General features: G+C 38.8%; 1 protein-coding gene across 3 annotated transcripts in view; it reads left to right on the plus strand.

The window, feature by feature from the left end:
• lingo2 (leucine rich repeat and Ig domain containing 2) overlaps positions 1-19,127 on the plus strand; it is a 511,589-nt gene that overhangs the window by 446,458 nt on the left and 46,004 nt on the right. Inside the window, exon 1 of one of the 3 annotated variants that reach the window (XM_007245530.4) lies at positions 4,064-4,379. The exons of the other annotated variants lie outside the window; for them this stretch is intronic. Coding sequence (XP_007245592.3) covers positions 4,287-4,379 — 93 coding nt within the window. The 5' untranslated portion in view covers positions 4,064-4,286. Of the gene's footprint in view, positions 1-4,063; positions 4,380-19,127 lie in introns of those variants that run through there. 3 annotated transcript variants of the gene reach the window in all.

The raw sequence follows: 19,127 nt of genomic DNA on the forward strand, positions 1-19,127 counted from the left end.
ATGGGCAATTTTATGCCCCTATTGCTAGTATTGTAAGCCTGTTGGGAGCATCAGCTAAAAGCGCTGTATTTCAAAAAAACTGGGGTTAAGCAGAGGTGGGCTATTCAACAAAAGTTTGTACTCAAAACCATGTTTCAATACACCCACAGTTTATTACACACTAGAGTTCTCCTTAAATAGTTATCCTTCTTTTCTGATTTTAGTCACAAATTTCTCTCTCTCTCTCTCTCTCTCTCTCTCTCTTTCTCTCTCTTACTTACACTACATTTAATTTCAGAAGAATCTTTTTATAACACAGCTGCCTTCGCTGTACTCAGACAACACACACACACACACACACACACACAGACAGAAGAACAAACCCCGCCATCTGTGTCACTGTGATGTTGTGACAGGCTTTTTGAAATTTCCGCCGGGTTTGTGGTTTACAGCAGTGTTGGGCCGGGCGACGGGCAGATGGCGGGCTCTGTGATGTGCTTCACCTCCTCCGATCTGGAGACTGCTTCAGTACATTAAAGCGAGGAGACCCTGCTGAAGGAGAACAGTGATCTTTAGCTTGGTTTGACCTAATAGCTGTTATTAATGAAGCTGTGTCTTCTACCTCCAAACTTTAACCTTTAATCTAAACATCTGCACAACAACACTTTACAGGATCTCTGAAGGTGTTTTGTGCTATCTGGTAACATTACTGCAGACCCTTCAATGAACATCAGTGGCCATTTATTTTTTTTTCCCAGAAGGACAGAATGGTTCTGAGCATGAAGGGTATGGAACTGTTCCAGTGGTTGGGTCCACTTTTCTCAGCATGGTTAGCTGTATGTACTTGGGGTCGGGAGGTGGGAGAGCCTTGCTAACACTGCAGGAGGCTGGAAGCCAGCGTGCTAACTCCATGGAAGAGATGTGGGATGAGGCCATCAGTCAGTAGCAGTCATGCTTATGGCATCTGTAGCCAGTGTGCTAATGCTTTTGTATCAATACTGAATGGCATTTGTAGCCAGCGTGCTAACACTTCAGTAGCCAGCATGCAAAAGCAATGCAAAGTAATGCTGAACAAAGCTAGTAGCTATTGTGAAAGCTCACAGTTCATTTCACATTAAGTCAGCTATTATGCTCTATTTCTCTAGTTACCATGCTAACTGATGCTAATTGTGTGAAATCAGGGCGACAACAACAGCAATTGCCTCAGCAATTATTTTAAGATGCTCCTGATTGGGCATCAGTGATCCTATTGCCAGTTCATCGTTCAGCAGTTCTCCTTCCTTGAAACACTTTTGGTAGGTACACGTGTCACAGGTGCCTAAACCTGTAATTTTTTGGGGGTTTTGCTTCAACATGCAAACTTTATTAACAGACTGTTCACTTGCTGTTTAATATGGCGTCCCATCTGGTGAGCATGCCACGTCCAAGCACAGAACAAGATAATATTAGACCTGCGACGTTCCTGTAAGCAAACATGGTGGTGCCAAATTCAGCAACCTCTCCAGGAAAAACATCAGCTCTTGGTAGCACATGTCATGTATGTATGTCACTATGTATGCAACCGCGACTGAGAGAACCCTGACTTTTGGCATGTATTTCAAAGTAAGTTAAACCAGACTATCTCCGCTTTTATTAAGAAGACACACTCCCGAGACAGGGTGCTTTTCATGGCGGGGGTGCTGAATTCAGGACAGCGCCTTCAATCCCACTGAGCAGTGAGTGACGTAAAACTGCTTGGGCACGGATTGTTTAAACGCAGTGTGAGTGCAGGCCAGCAGGAGGGTGCGGAGAAGGAAAAACCGTGCTTCAGCACAATTCAACCGAACCGTGCCTAGTGTGAGAACACTAGACCTTAGAGTCTTGCACTATTAACTGTTCACTTGCTGGATCCACTGTAACCAGATCATGAAGGTCATTTACTTTATCTGGTAGTTTTTTTTTTACAGAAATCGTTCACTGCTTTTGTGTGTAGGACCACACCAATGATTTCAGTTTAAGAAGTCCTTTTCATGTACATTTTTTTCATGTACGTAAATGCGCTGTTTTATGTTTTTGAATTGATAACTATGTTGTGAGCATCTGAGCCTAAACGTAGCAACTGCTACGCATAATTTATGCCGCCTTCACGTACAGCTTTCCACGCCTGGCAACATGCAATTACATGCTGCACAGCTCCCCACTGTGCGAATCACAGCTAAAGCAAGCGCAATTAATACATCAGATAATAACCTACTGTACCATCTGGATTACGCCGTGTAGAGTTATTAGAGTGCACGCGCCACCGTGACGTCTCTTTAACGTCTTTATCCACGTCCAGCCGGGTGTACGGCGTGTCGCCGGCCCGGAATTCGCGAGCACAGCCGAGGCGTGAGGCTAAATAGATTTTTTTTTGCGACTTCAGTGCGTTATTACGCGGCTGAGCACACAGGCGGCGGCGTCTGGAGAAGTTAGCAGTGTTTTGGCTTTGAGTTCTGGCTGCTGTCTTGCTGCAGTTTGATGGCAGGAACCCCCTCGACACCTAAAAATAAACTGAAAGCAGGGGAGACGGGAAACCGGGACGAGTAAACAGCACAAAAACAGATAGTGAAAGAAAGTGTGTGTTGGGTTGGAGGTGGTGGAGGAGAAGCAGGTGGAGGAGGTGGAGGAGTGTGGTATCACCTTTTTTTAACAGCTATTACAAAACCTAAAATTAACCTACCTTCATGTTTTCAGTTTAAGGGCAATTTAAAAAAAAAAAAGCAGTGGATTGTGTCCATTTATTAAAGTTAAAATTCATAGTAATCAACTTTTTAGGGCTTTTTAAAGGGCAAACATAAAACAAAAATTATCTGCTGAAAAAATGATCTTTTGAAAATTCTGCAAATATAAGCATGCTCCTTTTCCAAGCATTTCTTCTTCCAAAACTGTTGTTTAAAACACAAACCAGCTTAAAGCAGCCCTTTTTAAACTTTTTTTATATTTAAAACACATTGTGCAAATACAATGTTCAAACTCTAGGTTTTTTATAGTAGAATTGCATAGATATTCAGTACAACACATTTTGAGGAGCTCGACATTTAAGGCCTCTAGATTTAAACATATTTGGAGGTGAAGGTTTTGCTTTTCCACAATAAATGATTTCTTTGGGGTGAGGGTTTGATTGATTGCATAGGAGCAGTTTATATAGTGTAAATCTGTGCTCAAAGTCAGTTAAGACTAATGACTATAAACTGTAGAATGTGGGAATTTTGCATATGTGGCAATATTTTGTAAAGAATAGGGTTTTTCTTTGCACAAAAAAGGAAAATATACAAATTCACATTGCATGTCTATTATTATTATACATTATTATACTGGAAAATTGCTTCTTTTTTCACCTTTTGTGGCTTTATCTGTGGCTTCAAAATGCTCTTATTTGCTTTATCTAGAGGGCTAATCTAATTAAGACTCAATTCAAACCAGCCTCATATAATTTATGTATTTTAAAACAATGAGAAATCTGCTTTAAAATCTGTATTCAGTTTAAAATACAAGATTCTTTTTCATCCAGTCTTCCAACCATATGCTGGTTGTATATTATTTCCAAGAACACATAATTAGACTCACATACTTAGATTTGTCGTATATTTTCCAGACTTTTTCTCATGTAAATTCACCTGCAAGCTTTTATTTTTATGTATATACCTACATATTTTTATTCATCCCCATGCTCATTTGTATGTGAGCCTGTGTTAGCTATACCCCCCCGCTGCATTGGTTATGCGCCACCATCATTAGCGTGCTGTGGTTTGAAGCGGGGGTCTCAGGGGTGGAATGGAATAGTGTTTACTTCAATACTTTCCCATTGTATCCAGTTCTCAGTATGAGTCTGTGTGGCCTGATTGAACCCTGTGGACCTATTAGGGTCTGTAATCAGACGAGAAGCCCGGCCTACCAGGCCCAGCCCCGCGGGCTTCATTACCCATCACAGGTACCGCACCAACCCCCCCCAGCTCGGGATAACTAACCAGCATCACCCACTGCTCTCCAGTGTTCAACCAAGGGAGGGCTGGATTGTATAGTTTGTACACACACACACACACTTACTACACACACACACACACTTGCTATTACCAGCTCAAGAGCCCAGGCTAAGGTGGCAAACATGGCTAATGTCTTCCGCAGTGGAGTACTCGATTGAGATCCTCTCTTTGGGGGCGGAGATTGGGCCATTTGTATTGTGGAAGCTGGAGAACATGTGCTCGCCCTAAGTGGTCAGCACGATGAGGGAGCTACGCTAGATTGCCCGTGAGAGATACCCACTTCATGGCTAGAGACAATTACAAAGGATGGAGCAAGGGAAAAAAGAGCACTTCGCCAATGGAGTAATTGCTTTGAGGCTGGAAATACAACTCAGGTCACTTTATCTCGTTCAGCGTGTGGTAAGATACCAGTTACACTCTGCTCTGGCCAAGAAAATCATTCAGTCTTTTACTTACTTACATCTTAAAGAAGTGTCTTCAACTCCTGTCCCTAGACTTTAGCATCTGTTTATGCATCAATTATTTATGTTGTTTGGTATTCTGTAATAAATTATACATTGTAAATAGAATTTACGGTACCTAACAATACAAATCAAAGTGTAGTTTAAAAATATCACTAAATATTTTCAGAAATAATGGGGGAAAACCATAAATAGTAAAATATTTTTTTTAAGAAGAACTTTTTGTTTATTGAAATGATGAGCAGTGAGACAGGTCAGTAGATACAGTGGGTAGTGTAAAACACAAATATTGTCAATATACTCAATATAGTATTAAAGCAATAGAAAAATAATATACATAATTATGTTGGACTAAGGTTCAATATTGGGAGAAAAAAAAAGAGTTGCAGTTTAAAAAAAAGAAGAAGCCTGTTACAAAAACTTTCGAAAATGATCGATAATATCTGACCATATATTGGTTTTACCTGAAGCTCCCTGAAGTCTAGTGCATGAACATTCACGAATAGCAATTATTAAGATTGGCTTGATGTTTTACGTTTTTTTATTAACTAAAAAAAAAAAAAAAAAAAAAAAAAAAAAAAAACAGCTCTAGTTGGTCATTATCTTCTTTTTTAGATTATTAGATTATTTTATTAGTTATTTACTGATTAGTATAAAACAATTCTGTGGTGTTTATAAACTGGCTAACTACATTAGCAGGCACACATTATGTAACGTAACTCTGAAAAACAGCTTACTCATATAATAGAAGACCCACAATAATTCCTCTGAAATATTGTGAATGTGAATCACATTTTTAAAGCTTAAAAAGTATGATGTTTTAAAAGAAACCATACATTTTACAAGCTCTCTATAGGTATCTTACAATATTGGGAAACTATATTTATTTATTATGGTATAGTTGGAAAAAAGAGTGTTTTGTATATGGTAGTGTTGAATTGTGAACTTTAAACATTGCTGTTTCTTCTCCAAATTAAAAATAAGCAGAACCAAAACTGAGCCAGTTTCAAAACCACAAAACTGTTACATCACAGTCTTGATTTTTTTATATTTACATCCCTAAAATTGACATAAACCCTACTTACTAGAGAAAGCCCTTCTAGGGGAAATGCAATGATTAGTTCAAGAAATCATGAGAGAACTTACTAGGTCTACATCAAATTAAAACTTAAATGCTATAATTTGCTATAAGGGACCACGACTGATACCTCTTTTCTTTCAAATCTTTAAGAACCAGCCTGTGTTTTCAGTTTTCACTGCTTATAGAAATCCCTTACTAGGTACAGTATGTGAATGTGGGCGTGTTCCACAAACAGGAAACAGAAGTGGCGGTAAGGTTTGTCAATAACTTTAATGCTTGAACGCCCCGCCCTTTGGCCGCTCATGTCACAAATTTGCTGGTTCCAGACCAGCAAGATTGTGGGGCCAGGACAGAACACTAATTTTTTCTGTCTGAGAACCTCTGATTTTGTGGTGGAAAAGCACAGAACCATTTAGGAACTTGGCACCAGCAGCGGTGGAAACGCGCCATGAGTGATGCTTATAGATTGCTTGGGCACAGTTCAGTATGGTTTTGAGAAGGTTCTAAAGCCTGGTCCCCCCCCCCAACGACTAGGTGAGTAATATAGATCAGGAAGGTGACAGGGTGGTGGTGGGTGTGAGGTCGATAGTAACAAAGGTTAGGTGCGACTGGGAGGTACAGTACATATGCAGTAGGACTAAGGGGGAGGAGAGTCAAAATAACTGAGGTGTGGTCCATATCCCAAAATGATCAGTAAATTCATTCTATTGCACCTTTGGATGATTTGTTCCACTCCTATTTTTTTTTTCTCTTTTCAAACTTTCTGGAAACTAAATGCCTCAAAGTCAAAGGTCAGTCAACGCCGCAAAAGTTAGAGATACTTAATTAGTGGATTTTATTTTATGGTAAAATTAAGCATTCTGTTTTTAAACAGACTCGTTTTTTTAGTGTTTACTGTTTCTTCTGGCCTCAGTTAAAGCATTTTTTACTGCAGCTCTTTTGTTTAACTTGCAAATGTTTTCAGTTTATGCAGATCTTCTTATGTGGATCAGATTTTCCGAGAGCTTATCTAACTGTGAAAAATCACTGTCAGTGTTGTTTTTTTTTTCATGTGTGAAACTGTATGTGAGCATTTTTTCACTGCAAAAAGTCATGAAAGATTTATACATCAAGCATCTATTTAAATAGTCAATAAACTCATTCTGTGGCACCTTTGGATGACTCTCCCCACTCATACATCTCTCTTTTTCAAACTTTCTGGAAACTATAAGTGGATTTTCTTGTACATCACTCAGAAGAGAATCAAAGGTCACTTCACGCAAGAGTTGAGGAGCTTAATTGGCTTTCTTTTTAAGGTAAAATTGCAATTTAGTTTAAAAACAGAAGTCTGGAAGACTGAGTTTACTGCTGTTTACCGTTTCCACTGGCCTCAGGTCTGATAAGACACTTTCCCGAAGATCTGAAAACCCATTTCGCTTCGGCTCTTGAGTGCAATTTGCAGACGTTCTCGTTTTATACCGATCTTTAGTGTGATTCATTTTTTCCTTTCTAATTATGGGAAATCTTCGAGCTTATCTCACTTTGTTCTCGATCTCGGCGCCGGTGCTGATCTGAGCATTTGGTGGATGTCACACGCAATTTTCCTGCGAGAAACTCGTCCTGATTTCCCAAAAGGGCTGTATCTCATCGTAGCTCGCGGCTCATCATCACCGGGTTCATCATAAATGGTAGAACAAGCATCATTAAACATTCTCTCTCTCTAGGTAATCTTAACACGTGTTAACTGGGTGTTTTTAGCCGTTTTATATCACAGAATATCTCTCTCAGCTGCGGGGAGCAGTAGATACAGAGGAACGGAGGAGTCGAACCCCAAGCTAAATCAGACTAGCACTACTCTGAGGCCGTCTAATGTCATTAACTCCGTGAACAGCTTGTCAGAACGCTGCAGTCTCGTGGCGCTGCCACCTCCTGGCAGGCTGGTCCTCACTCAGCGAAGGTGTGATTTATCAGAGTGGCACTTACTGAATATTATTAGCTCTTTTCCATTAGCTCCAGCAGATATCAGCCGTATCATCGATACAATCTCGTTACTTTAGCATGAGATCCTCTGTTAGTGCTGACATTTGGATGATGTGACAAACACAGTTGGAATGATGTGTTGCCTGGGCTGAAGGAATGGATATAAAAAGTGATTTTCTGACGTTTAGCCTCTTCTAACATCATTTTAAAGAAGGACGAGAATTTTGTGTTTAATGCCATTTACTTTAATTGAGAGGATCATATGAATAATGAATTATACAATCCAAAAATCTGAAAAAAAAATGTTAGAGCAGTATGAAAAATGGAGGAAAAAAAAGTGTTTCATGTTTTTTTTTTTTTTTTTTTTTTTAGTCAACTTAATTTTCAGAGAAATGCATCATGTTGGATGATCACCTCATCATACCCAAACAGTTTCACTGTTTCATAGCTCAATGCTTAGAAAGCCTTAGAGCATCGAATCATTTGGTGCCAATGTTTATCTGAACCAAATTAGAAAAAAAGGAACAGGTACTTCAGACCAACATCACAGCCCAAAAAAGTTGGTACGGGGCCATCTTAAGGCCAATAATGAGGGTATACATACATTAATATGACTTGGCTGATTTCAAATGGGTGATATCAATCGATTATAATCACATGTCTCCATAAAAAAGATTAATCAAACATTACAGTACAGAGTTGCATTAACCACTTTTTTTGTTTTTTTGAAAGAATGGTGCCATTACTCACTGGTCAATTCTTTAATGTCACAACTTTTTGGGGATGTGTTGCAGGTCTTAAGGTCCTGGTTGCAGGTCTTTGCATGTTCCTACTGTGGTCTACTTTTTTTTTTCTAATTTGGTTCAGATAAGCATTTGGCACCAGTTGGAACGTATTGGCACCATGCCCCCAGTATTGAGCTATAAAGCAGTGGAACTGTGTTCTCTAGAATGATAGAGCTTCAACTTTCATCCAGTACTTGATACTTGGGATTAAGATTGAGAGTTAGAGAGTGAGGCATGATGATGTGGAATGGTGAATAGTGATCATCCAATATCTCAACTTCACTTTTCACACTATTTAAACTCACACTCCTGGAGAGAAGAGACAGTTATTTCTGCAAATGCATGATAAACTCTTTATTAATATCTAGGCCTGTCACAATAATTGCAATATCAATTTATCGTACAGTAAAGAAACATGACCTCAATAATTTTTGATAATCGTGATATCGTCTATTGTGTTTATTTGTATATTTGTTGACATATATAACAGTGAACAGTATTTTATCCAGTCATGCTTCAGTAACTGTGACTCCATACACACAGTGTGGACTAACATAGGTAAAGAAACAAGTATATAATGTCCAAACTAATTATAATAAATGATTCATTTAAATTTTGTTGTTTATTCTTTTATCATTATTTCAGTGGCATTTAATAGTCTTAAAATTACAAAAATATTGTGTATCGCAATATATTTTCTGAGACAATATATTGTCCACCAAAAAATCTTATTGTGACAGGCCTATTAATACCTTTGAATGATCAGGTGTCCAATTACCTTAGTTCATACTGTATAGTGTAACACATCAAACAGATCATCTCTCTCATCCCTGAAGCATCCACCCAAAAGCAGCAGATTAGCGGTTAGCTTTAGCCTCGGCTGTTCGACATGCACAACGCCATTTCCTTGGTGTTTGTGGGCGGAGTCCTGGGCTTGTAGGGACTAATGAAGCCACAGTGCTCCACTGAGCACCCAGCGAGTGCCGAGGTTGTGGGGAAACAGGAACACGTTTCATCTGGTTGAGAAGGCGAGGCTTTATTACGAGCTATGAGAGAGAGTGGGGGGGGGGGTGGTGTTGGGGGTGCCCAGCCTCCCTGTAATTGCTTTGGCCCGCTCCCGGAGAATTCGCCGGCGAGTCGAGCCGGTGTTTGAGTGACTGCACCGCGGGTGCCTGGGCTGCTTGTAAAACAGGGCAATCCCTGTGTTGCCTGCAAAAAAGTACCAGGTTCCTGATCGCGGAGAGAAAAACACTGGGTTTATGCAGCCGGAGCTTTTTGGGCTTTTCAGATTCATTCAGCAGCCTGGTTCAGACCTGTCTTCTGGAGACTAGTCTAGTGCAGAATGCAGAAAAACATGTCAGAGGCCAACGTGCTAACAACTGAATATCTTACCCAGAGCCCGCTGCTGTTAAACCCAATCCCAACAGTTGACCAGCAAGTGCTGAAGGTCATGGTGCACTGAAGCTACATTAACCCTCGAGGTGTCAGGAATGCATGTTGGTTTACTGTAACCTATGTATATATATATATATATATCACAATGTGGCGGTTGATTGGGATGTAGGTGAAGAGGCTGAGCTGGGCCCTCCAGGCTGTGTAATTTCAGGTGTTAGGTACAGGATACATCATCAGTATTGGGACAACATTTAATATCTTCAAAATAATAATGTTATATAAAAAGGTCAAACAATTAAGATTAGTGCAAGTTATTATTAAGAGAATGTATACATTTATTTTTAAACATGAGCATTAAACTAAATAATTTTTACCTTTCAAACCTGAATTATGTTCTATTGATAGGAAAAAAAAAAAACATATGGACTGTTTTCTGTATGAAATTACATCGAGATTTAGTCTGTAAATAAATAAATCATTTATTGTATTGAATTTAATGATTATTGCAATGTAATCATTTGTTTAACATTTGTTTTTTATTTTATATACATTGTTTATAGTCGTATTTTACAAATTTCTAGGCAGCAAAATAAACTCATAACATGATGGGAAAAAATACTTGGCATTAAGAAAGAAATTAGCTGAATTGTTTGGCTGTTTTTAGATGATTGTGCTGATTTTTTATCATTTCAGTTCAGTAGGCAGTGCAAAGCTGCTGTTTGATTGACTGGTAAACATAAATTCTAGATGCCATTTTCTGCATTCTGATGTATGAGGAGTGAGTGGTGGAATGTGAGGAGGAATTCATAGATGGATTTTGGGTAGATTGATGGGTGAAAGGATGAGTGTTGGGATGGATGAATAGATTAAATAGATGTTTGAATGTACGGATAAAGTGAAGACTAAAGGATGACTGGTGGGATAAATGCATTATAGATAGATGCATGGATGGGATAAATAATGAACGGTGGATGACTGGATGGATGAATTAATGGCAGGATGATTGGAATGGATCGTTTAAATTAGTGAATTACCTGTAGATGGATGGAAGGATGGATAAATAAGTGGAGTAATATGACTGGTGGAATAAAAGGTATGAATGGCACAGTAAACAGATAAATGGATGGATGGATGGATGGATGGATGGGTTGAGGAATAAATGATGGAATGAATAAGTGGGTGAATGGGCAGGGGAGTGATTGGTGGAATGATAGGATGGATTAGTGGATGGATTAAGAGAAGAATTAGTGAAGGGATTAGTGTTGGGATGGATGAACAGATTCAACATGGATGATTGGTGGGATGAATGGATGATGGATTGATGCATGGATGGAATGAAGAATGAATGGTGGATAACTGAATGTCGGAATTAACAGCAGGATGATTGGAATGGATGGGTTGCGGAAAGAATGGTGAGACAAATGTATGGATGTATGGATAATTTAATGAATAAGTGACATGATGAATGGATTGGTGTACAGGTGGAAAAATGAATGACAATATAAATGAATGTATGAGTGGAGGAATGGTGTGAATGATGGTATGAATGGCTGATTGAGTTGAGGGATGAATGGGTGGGTGAATGGATGGAGAAATAATCCATATCAGTCACTAACTGAACCACACAGCCCACCCTCCACCCCACTGGGGGGTGTTAATCAGCTATTCTAACCCGGTCTCTGAGTGGGCCAGCGGGGTTAAGGGGTGAGCTGTGGATTTCCTGGCTGTATATTTCAGCTGGTTTCTATTCTCAGGGTTGAAGCTCTTCCAGCGCAGTAATATCCCAGGGTGAAGCTCATATCCCTCAGTGCAATACCTCGCAACCCACAGGACATCATATAAATATTTTTAATCACATCTTTTATGTATGATGCATGCAGCTTTAATAAGGAGGCATTTTCACACATGTGGCCAAATTCATATTTTTTTTCTGGCACGTATTGGAGAGGTGTGTGCATGCGCTGCTGAAAATTTCATGAAGGTTCACGCAAGGTTTGCACTGCATTATTTCTTCTCTTGCCTCCATTTGGCTCCTTTTTCTCTCTGATTCTTTCTCTCCCAGTGAGAATCAAAGTCTTTCATTATTGCAAATAGACTAAAATTGCACAAATTAACATTTGTATACAGTCCTATAAGCGTAAGGTGTATCCAATCCCACCCCACCCCACCCATGCAGCCTTGGGTTTTAACTAGCAGGCAATGAAGCGAAAACCAACTACTCCTTTTCTAAGAAATGTAAGATAATGTCTTAATTAATTTGAAAAATTATTTACATACATACTTCACATGATTTCTGGACTTTCCAAAGCCAGGTGTAATCAGCCAATATGATTGTCATGGCTGGGCAGATTTCAGGCAAAGGGATGTTCAAACGGAAAAGGATCAACAATGGCTAACAGCAGTAACAAAGAAATATCATACCAGGATAGATAGACTGTCCAGAGGTCAATACACGGCCAGGCAATATCAAACGGCAGGCAGGAATCAAAGTCGGTGAACAAAACAAGGTCAACGCGAGATATAAACACAGAAAATAGGATAACGCAATGACTGTGAGCAAAAGAGACCCTTATATATGGGGCTAAAACCATGTGGCTAGTACTCAGGTGATCTGCTTCCTGGAAATGTCATGTGCTGTGAAATGTGGTCGGGATTGGATGTAATGTGTAATGTGTGTGGTGCATCCCATTTCAGTGCCAAGTGTACTCAGTGCTCAGTCTTTCTGCAGATTAAGTTGATTTAGTTAATAGACCCAACATTTTAATCTGACTGCTCCAAAAAAATGATTGATTGTTTGAGGTCGCCAACTTCTGTTCTGTGAACTTTTGGTCCCTCCTGCATTCAGATTATACTCTCAGCAGTTTGGTTCTGACATATACAGGAACTTTGAAATTTGAAAGAAAAGTAACATATAGTTTGAAGTAGCTTGCTAAATCATTGTGCTAAGTGGATCATGTCTGTGACAACACATGGCAACGTGAGTGGTCTCGAATCAAATCAAATGTAGTTACAGCAGTAACTACATATTTACAGAAACCAGCTCTCCCGTCTGCCCTGCCTCTAAACCCATACATCACCCAGTGCCCCTCCCAAACTACCCATCCAACTTTTTTGCCTTTTTCAAATTTGAGCTGAGGTTGGAGTCAGCAAAAATCAGGGGGTTTATACCTCTTTAAAAATCCATAAAACACCCCCAGTGAGTGATAGTAGCAGTAAAACAGCAATGGAAGTAATTACAAAATTTAGTTAGCTAGTTAGAGCCTGTGTAAATATCAATATGGCCAGTAAAAGAGAGTGGGTAACTAATCCAGGGTGTGTAGGATATGCTGGATGATGGGTGATTGGATCTCTGTTGGGTGAAGGAAAGCATCCATCAGTGTCACCAGTGACTAGACTGGTGGACGGTCTTTAAATATAAAGAAATGGAATTAATTCTGATTAGTTCTAATTCAAACACACCTGCCAATATGAGCTTAGGAACAAAAGATTCACTTTAAGTCTCTCCAGGTCAGAGTTTTCCATACGATTCCCCCTGTTTTTGACTGTGGGTGGTTCTCTGCTGTTCCGAGGGCTGGTCTACTGTGTGCTAGCTATTCATGAGAACTTCCCCCAGAACTCAGAGAACATTTTGTGAATGCAATATTTCCTTTTCCGCCGAATGGAACGGCTTTGCGTCCTCATTCACAGTCAGAAATAAGGAGATTCTGCAAAAGCCCACCCCCCTAATGAATCGGCAGGCTGTGAAAAGTCCAGAAGGCTTAAGCAGGCGATGACATTGAGAGGGAAACGCCGGCGACACAGACAGTGTTACAGAGATACCGGACTCATTACATGGCTATTAGAGTGCATTACAGGCCGGGTTGTAATGGAGACTTGCGCTGTTTGTCTCTGGTGGATGGAGTAATTTCCGGAACTGTGCCTCGCTGCACTTTGTAGTCCTGACTGGTAACAATGGAACACAGTGCTGGAACCGGGGCTCAGTGTGGAGGGGTATTAGCGGACTCCACACCCTTCAGTAGCGTCTTCTGTTAGAGAAAGAAAGGCCACTTCAAAGCGTGCAGCCTTTCCCACAATGCAGCGGGACACCGCTCGCTCTGGGACTGCCTGATTAAGTCTCTCTTTATGTCTCTCTCTCTCACTCGCTCTATATCTCTACTTCTCTCTCTGCCCCTCTCTCTCTATCTCTCTCTCTTTCTATTTCCCATACTCTCCTCATTTCTTGGATGGTCTAATCCCTCAGTCCCTAAAACAAAAAATCTGATTTTCCTCTAAGCAGATAAAGAAAACTCAATCAAAAACAATCTATCTATCTATCTATCTATCTATCTATCTATCTATCTATCTATCTATCTATCTATCTATCTATCTATCTATCTATCTATTATGTGACAAATAGGATTAGCAGATCATTTAAAGATAAAACTAGATTCAGATGTTTAAAACAATGGAATGACAATCAGGTGTTTCTATCTATCTATCTATCTATCTATCTATCTATCTATCTATCTATCTATCTATCTATCTATCTATCTATCTATCTACATCTCTCTCTCTCTCTCTCTCTCTCTCTCTCTATTTCCCTTTTTCTTGTCATTTCAGGTGTGAGTGGATGGAGTGTTATATTTTTATCTATCTATCTATCTATCTATCTATCTATCTATCTATCTATCTATCATGTGAAAAATATGATTAGCAGATCATTAAAAGATGAAACTAGAGTCAGATTTTTAAAACAATGGAATGACAATCAGGTCTATCTATCTATCTATCTATCTATCTATCTATCTATCTACATCTCTTCTCATATCTATCTATTTATCTCTACATCTCTTTCTCTATTTCCCTTTTTCTTCTCATTTCAGGCGTAAGTGTGCAGAGTCTTGTTTTGTTTTATCTTTTACTATCTATCTAGTATCTATCTATATTTGAACTTTTAGCATTAGCAGATCTTCAGAAGTTGAAATTAGAGTCAAGTGTTTTCAATCCATCTGTCGCTTTCCCAATTTCTCATCCCTCCATCCGCCTCTCTGCCATTCTTTCCAAATGTCTAGGAATGTATCACTTCTTCACACCATCTCTCTATATCACTGTCTAATTCATCTCTCTCTCTTCTGAATTGTGTGGATGGATAAATATAGAAATTGGGGCAGAAATGTAAAAAAAGAAAGAAAGGAATAAAGAAAGGCCGCGGGTCCTTTTTTACCCGTCGCCGGCAGCAGGTGTAACATGCTACACCAGCTGATCTTTAAGCTGCTCTGTTTGGTGATGAGATGTCCTGTACACGTTAATGGGACCCTGGAGACTCTGTCTCTCATGATATCGCTCCAATTTACCTCAGAGGGAGACAGGAAGAGAACCTACTTCTCACTGAGGTTATGTACAGTATAGGGGTATAGCCCACCGCACTGGCAGACGGATCTCCTGATGTATAGCAGAATCTAAAGCCTTATTTGTACAGGATTAGGTTTAGGGTGGGAGGTGGGTAAAGTAATTATTATAAAAATAGAGTTTCTTGAATCTTTTGTAAAACAAGTCATAAATATATGACTTTGGTTTATATTAATCCTGTACATATTGACAAGAAATTATTTCGTCAAATATTGTAGAAAATCAGTTTGTGTTTTTTTCTGAAGTACAGAGGTACTCCAGCAGGCGTGTATCTTTATTTTGTATGGTATAGTTAAAGTTATAGTTATAGTTAAAAGATGTACAAACATACAAATCCAGGATTTTTTTGCAGCTTTTTGAAGGTGACAGCAGTGATTAAATGGAGTAGCCACTCCCATCCAGCCAGTTTGCTGAGATTTCTTATACTGAAAGGATCAACCATATTTGGATGGTTCTTTATAAATGCCCAGTAGATGCTCACCTGACATCCCATCTAACATTCAACTGTATGTCAATCAAATGCAACTTTACTGTAAATGATTGAATTGAAATGATTCTCTACAAGACGTAACCCTAATTATATGACTAAACTTAAATTAGTTAGAATGTTAGTTAATCATCTAAGTAAATATTCCATTAGATTTTGTGGAAAAAAAGTTTTTGTGTTTGTTTTTTTTGTTGTTTTCTTTTTTTTCTGAAGTACAGAGGCACTCCGGCAGGCATGTAGCTTAATTTTGTAGGGTTAAGATACTTCAGATTGTGGTAAATCTGCTGTTAAAAGATGTACAAACACACAAATCCATGATTTTTGCAGCTTTAGGTAGCTTAATCATTGTGTAGCACAGCCCACTATAATTGTGGTATAAGGCTAGTTTTCATCACATTGTTTTTGTTTTGAAGGTGACAGCAGTGATTAAATGGAGTAGCCCCTCCCATCCAGCCAGTTTGCTGAGACTTCTAATACTGAAAGGATCAAGCATACATTTTCCTGACATTCCGTACAAAAATGAATGGTATCACTTTATTTGGATGGTCCATTGTAAACGCCTAGTAGATGCTCATCTGACATCCATCTAACATTCAACTATATGTCTATCAAATGCAACTGAAGGACCTAAACCTAATTCTATGACTAAAGTTAAGTTAATTAAAACTGGTCTGAATATGGCTTAATATGACTAAAGTTACTTGAGACTAACTACTGGAGAACATGTGAAAAGTTAAACATTGCCAATATAGAGATATTTCTGTCTTAAGGTATTTTTTGACCCCTACAATAAAGGAATTTTACAGAATATGAAGAGTACACAAGGCTTAATGGTGTAGAGTAGCTTAGCACTTTGTTTCACACAGGTCTGTTTTCACTAAAGCACCATATTGACAAGGCAAAAACAAATGCATCTGATTGGTCCTTTAGTCTGTCAGTCAAATGGACCATTTCTGTCACAGTTGTCAGTTCTTGATCTTGTCGAGTGATAGCAACCACTATCATCTCTGGTGATTGACAGTTGTCTGGATAATGTCACCTGGTAATCCTTTCCTCATCCATTTTCTCTCATCTATTCATTCGTTCCCAGCTCCTCACATCCACTTTTTCCATTGATGGAGAATGGAGGCGGTCTATTCTTGTCCTAGATATTCCCAGTAAACTCCAGTAGCGAGTGTCCGCTGGCTGGCAGGCACGTGTGATGTGGTTCTCCTCTGAACCCGAGGCAACTCATTAAATTCCCTGCCTGTGCCAACTTCATTTCTGCACTTTGAAACGGTTCAGCTGCCGTCACCTGCTAGGCTGCATTGTGCAGACTGTGGAAAGCTCTAAGTCTCTCTCTCTCTCACTTTCTCTCCATTTTCTCTTCTGACTCTTTTTCTATCTGACTCTCTTTCTCTCCCTTTCTGTCTATCTTACTCCTCTCTTCCTCTCTCTCTGACTCTCTCTCTACATATTTTTCTCTCTCTGACTCTCTCTCTCTCGTTTTCTCTCTCTGACTCTCTCCCTCTGACTCACTCACTCCTTTTCTCTATCTGACTCTCTCTCTCCCTTTCTTTCTCTCTGACTCTCTATCAGACTCTCTCTCCCTTTCTTTCTCTCTGACTCTCTCTATCTGACTCTTTCTCTACCTTTTTTTCTCTCTGACTCTCTATCTGACTCTCTCTCTCCCTTACTCTCTTCCTCCCTTTCTATCTCCCTTACTCTCTCTTTCTTTCTTTCTCTCTCTCTGACTCTTTCTCCCTTTCTTTCTCTCTGTCTCTCTGTATCTGATTTTCTTTCTCTCTGACTCTATCTATCTGACTCTCTCTTTCTCCATTTCTCTCTCTGTCTCTCTTTATCTGACTCTCTCTTTCTGCCTTTCTTTCTCTCTGACTCTCTCCCTTTTTCTTTCTCTGACTCTCTCTCCCCCTCTCGCCCTCTGACTCTTTCTACCTGACTCTCTCCCTCCCTTTCTTTTCTCTGGCTCTCTCCCTTTCTTTCTCTCTGACTATTTCTATCTGACTCTCTTTCTCCCTTTCTCTCTCTCTCTCTGACTCTCTCTTTCTCCCTTTCTCGCCCTCTGACTCTCTCTATCTGACTCTCTCTCCCTTTCTTTTCTCTGACTCTCTCCCTTTCTTTCTCTCTTACTCTTTCTATCTGACTCTCTCTTTCACCCTTTCTCTCTCCCTGACCTTCTCTCTCTCCCTTTCTTTCTCTCTGACTCTCTTTACATGACTTTTTATCTCCCTTTCTCTCTCTCTGACTCACTTCAAAATGACTCTCTCTAAATAAGGGGTGAGAGAGAAGTCCCTTTCCTCTGACTCTCTATCTCTCTTTTTAAATAGAGGGTAAGAGAGGAGTCCCCTCTCTCTGTCTCTCTTTTTGAATAGAGGGTGAGAGAGTAGTCCCCTCTCTCTGAGTGAGAGAGAGCAGAGTGTATGTGGAGAAAAAGAAGCTCTAACTCTGCTCAATAAGCAGTCGATGCAAAATCCATTAGGGCGTCCAAACTACTGAGTGAAATCGCAGCTCCTGGGTAAAAACACTGTAGAACGAGCGGTACGTCTATACTTTATTTGAGTCAGCGAGATTTCATGAAGTGTGTGTTTATTTTAGATGTTTCTTTAGTCTAAATGATGAAACGAACACTCAGACACTTGTTATTCACTTTAAATGTTTATACAAACATCAAGCGCAAGCCCATCTCCCTGCTACAACTGTTTACCCTTTATTCAGCTCTACTGATAATCTAGAACATTTTGTAATTCTATATCAATCAATCAATCAACCTTTATTTTAACTCGGATGTACATTGAGGGCAGCCCTCATTTTCAATGTAGCCGAGCATTTACAGAAACAGGTATTGACATAACAGAGAAAATAAGAGCTAAATTGAATTATTGTAAAATATCCGTCAATAAAATATAAAAATAGATAAAAAAATAAATAATAATAATAATAATAATAATAATAATAATAATAATAATAACAATAATAATAATAACAATAATAATAATAATAATAAAATAAAAATAAATTTAAAAAATAAAATTAATGATTATAATTAAGTATGGTTTAATTGACAAAAATTTAAATCAAAAGAAAGGAAGACTAATACAACAAAAATGGGTTAAAATTAGCTAAAACTAACTTGTAAATAAATGAACTAACAAAAATAAAAGCAATAATAATAAAAATAGTAATAACAATAAAATAAAATCAAAATAAGATGACAAGCAAAAATACAAAACTATTAAAATAATAAAATAATTATATAATATCTATAAGAATAATAATAATAAAAAATAAATAAAATGAAAATAAAATATAATTACAGACTGTAGTCCTGTATCTCTGTTTCTCTGCATCTTTGTTATTATTATCCTTCATTCATCCTGTTCTTCTTCCGTCTTAGAAGACATTACCACCCACAGTGGACAGCACAGAGGGTGGTAACGATGGTGAACATTAGCATCTGGCTAGAGTTTCCTTACTCTTTCTCTGACTGTAATTACTGTACATTTCCTTGCATTCCAACATATTGAATCTATTATTGCTTGCAACAATTTAAAGCATTTTTTTTCTATTTTTGTCTATATTTATCTGATTATA

The sequence above is a fragment of the Astyanax mexicanus genome, chromosome 10, assembly GCF_023375975.1.
Source record: "Astyanax mexicanus isolate ESR-SI-001 chromosome 10, AstMex3_surface, whole genome shotgun sequence".
Taxonomy (NCBI): domain Eukaryota; kingdom Metazoa; phylum Chordata; class Actinopteri; order Characiformes; family Acestrorhamphidae; genus Astyanax; species Astyanax mexicanus.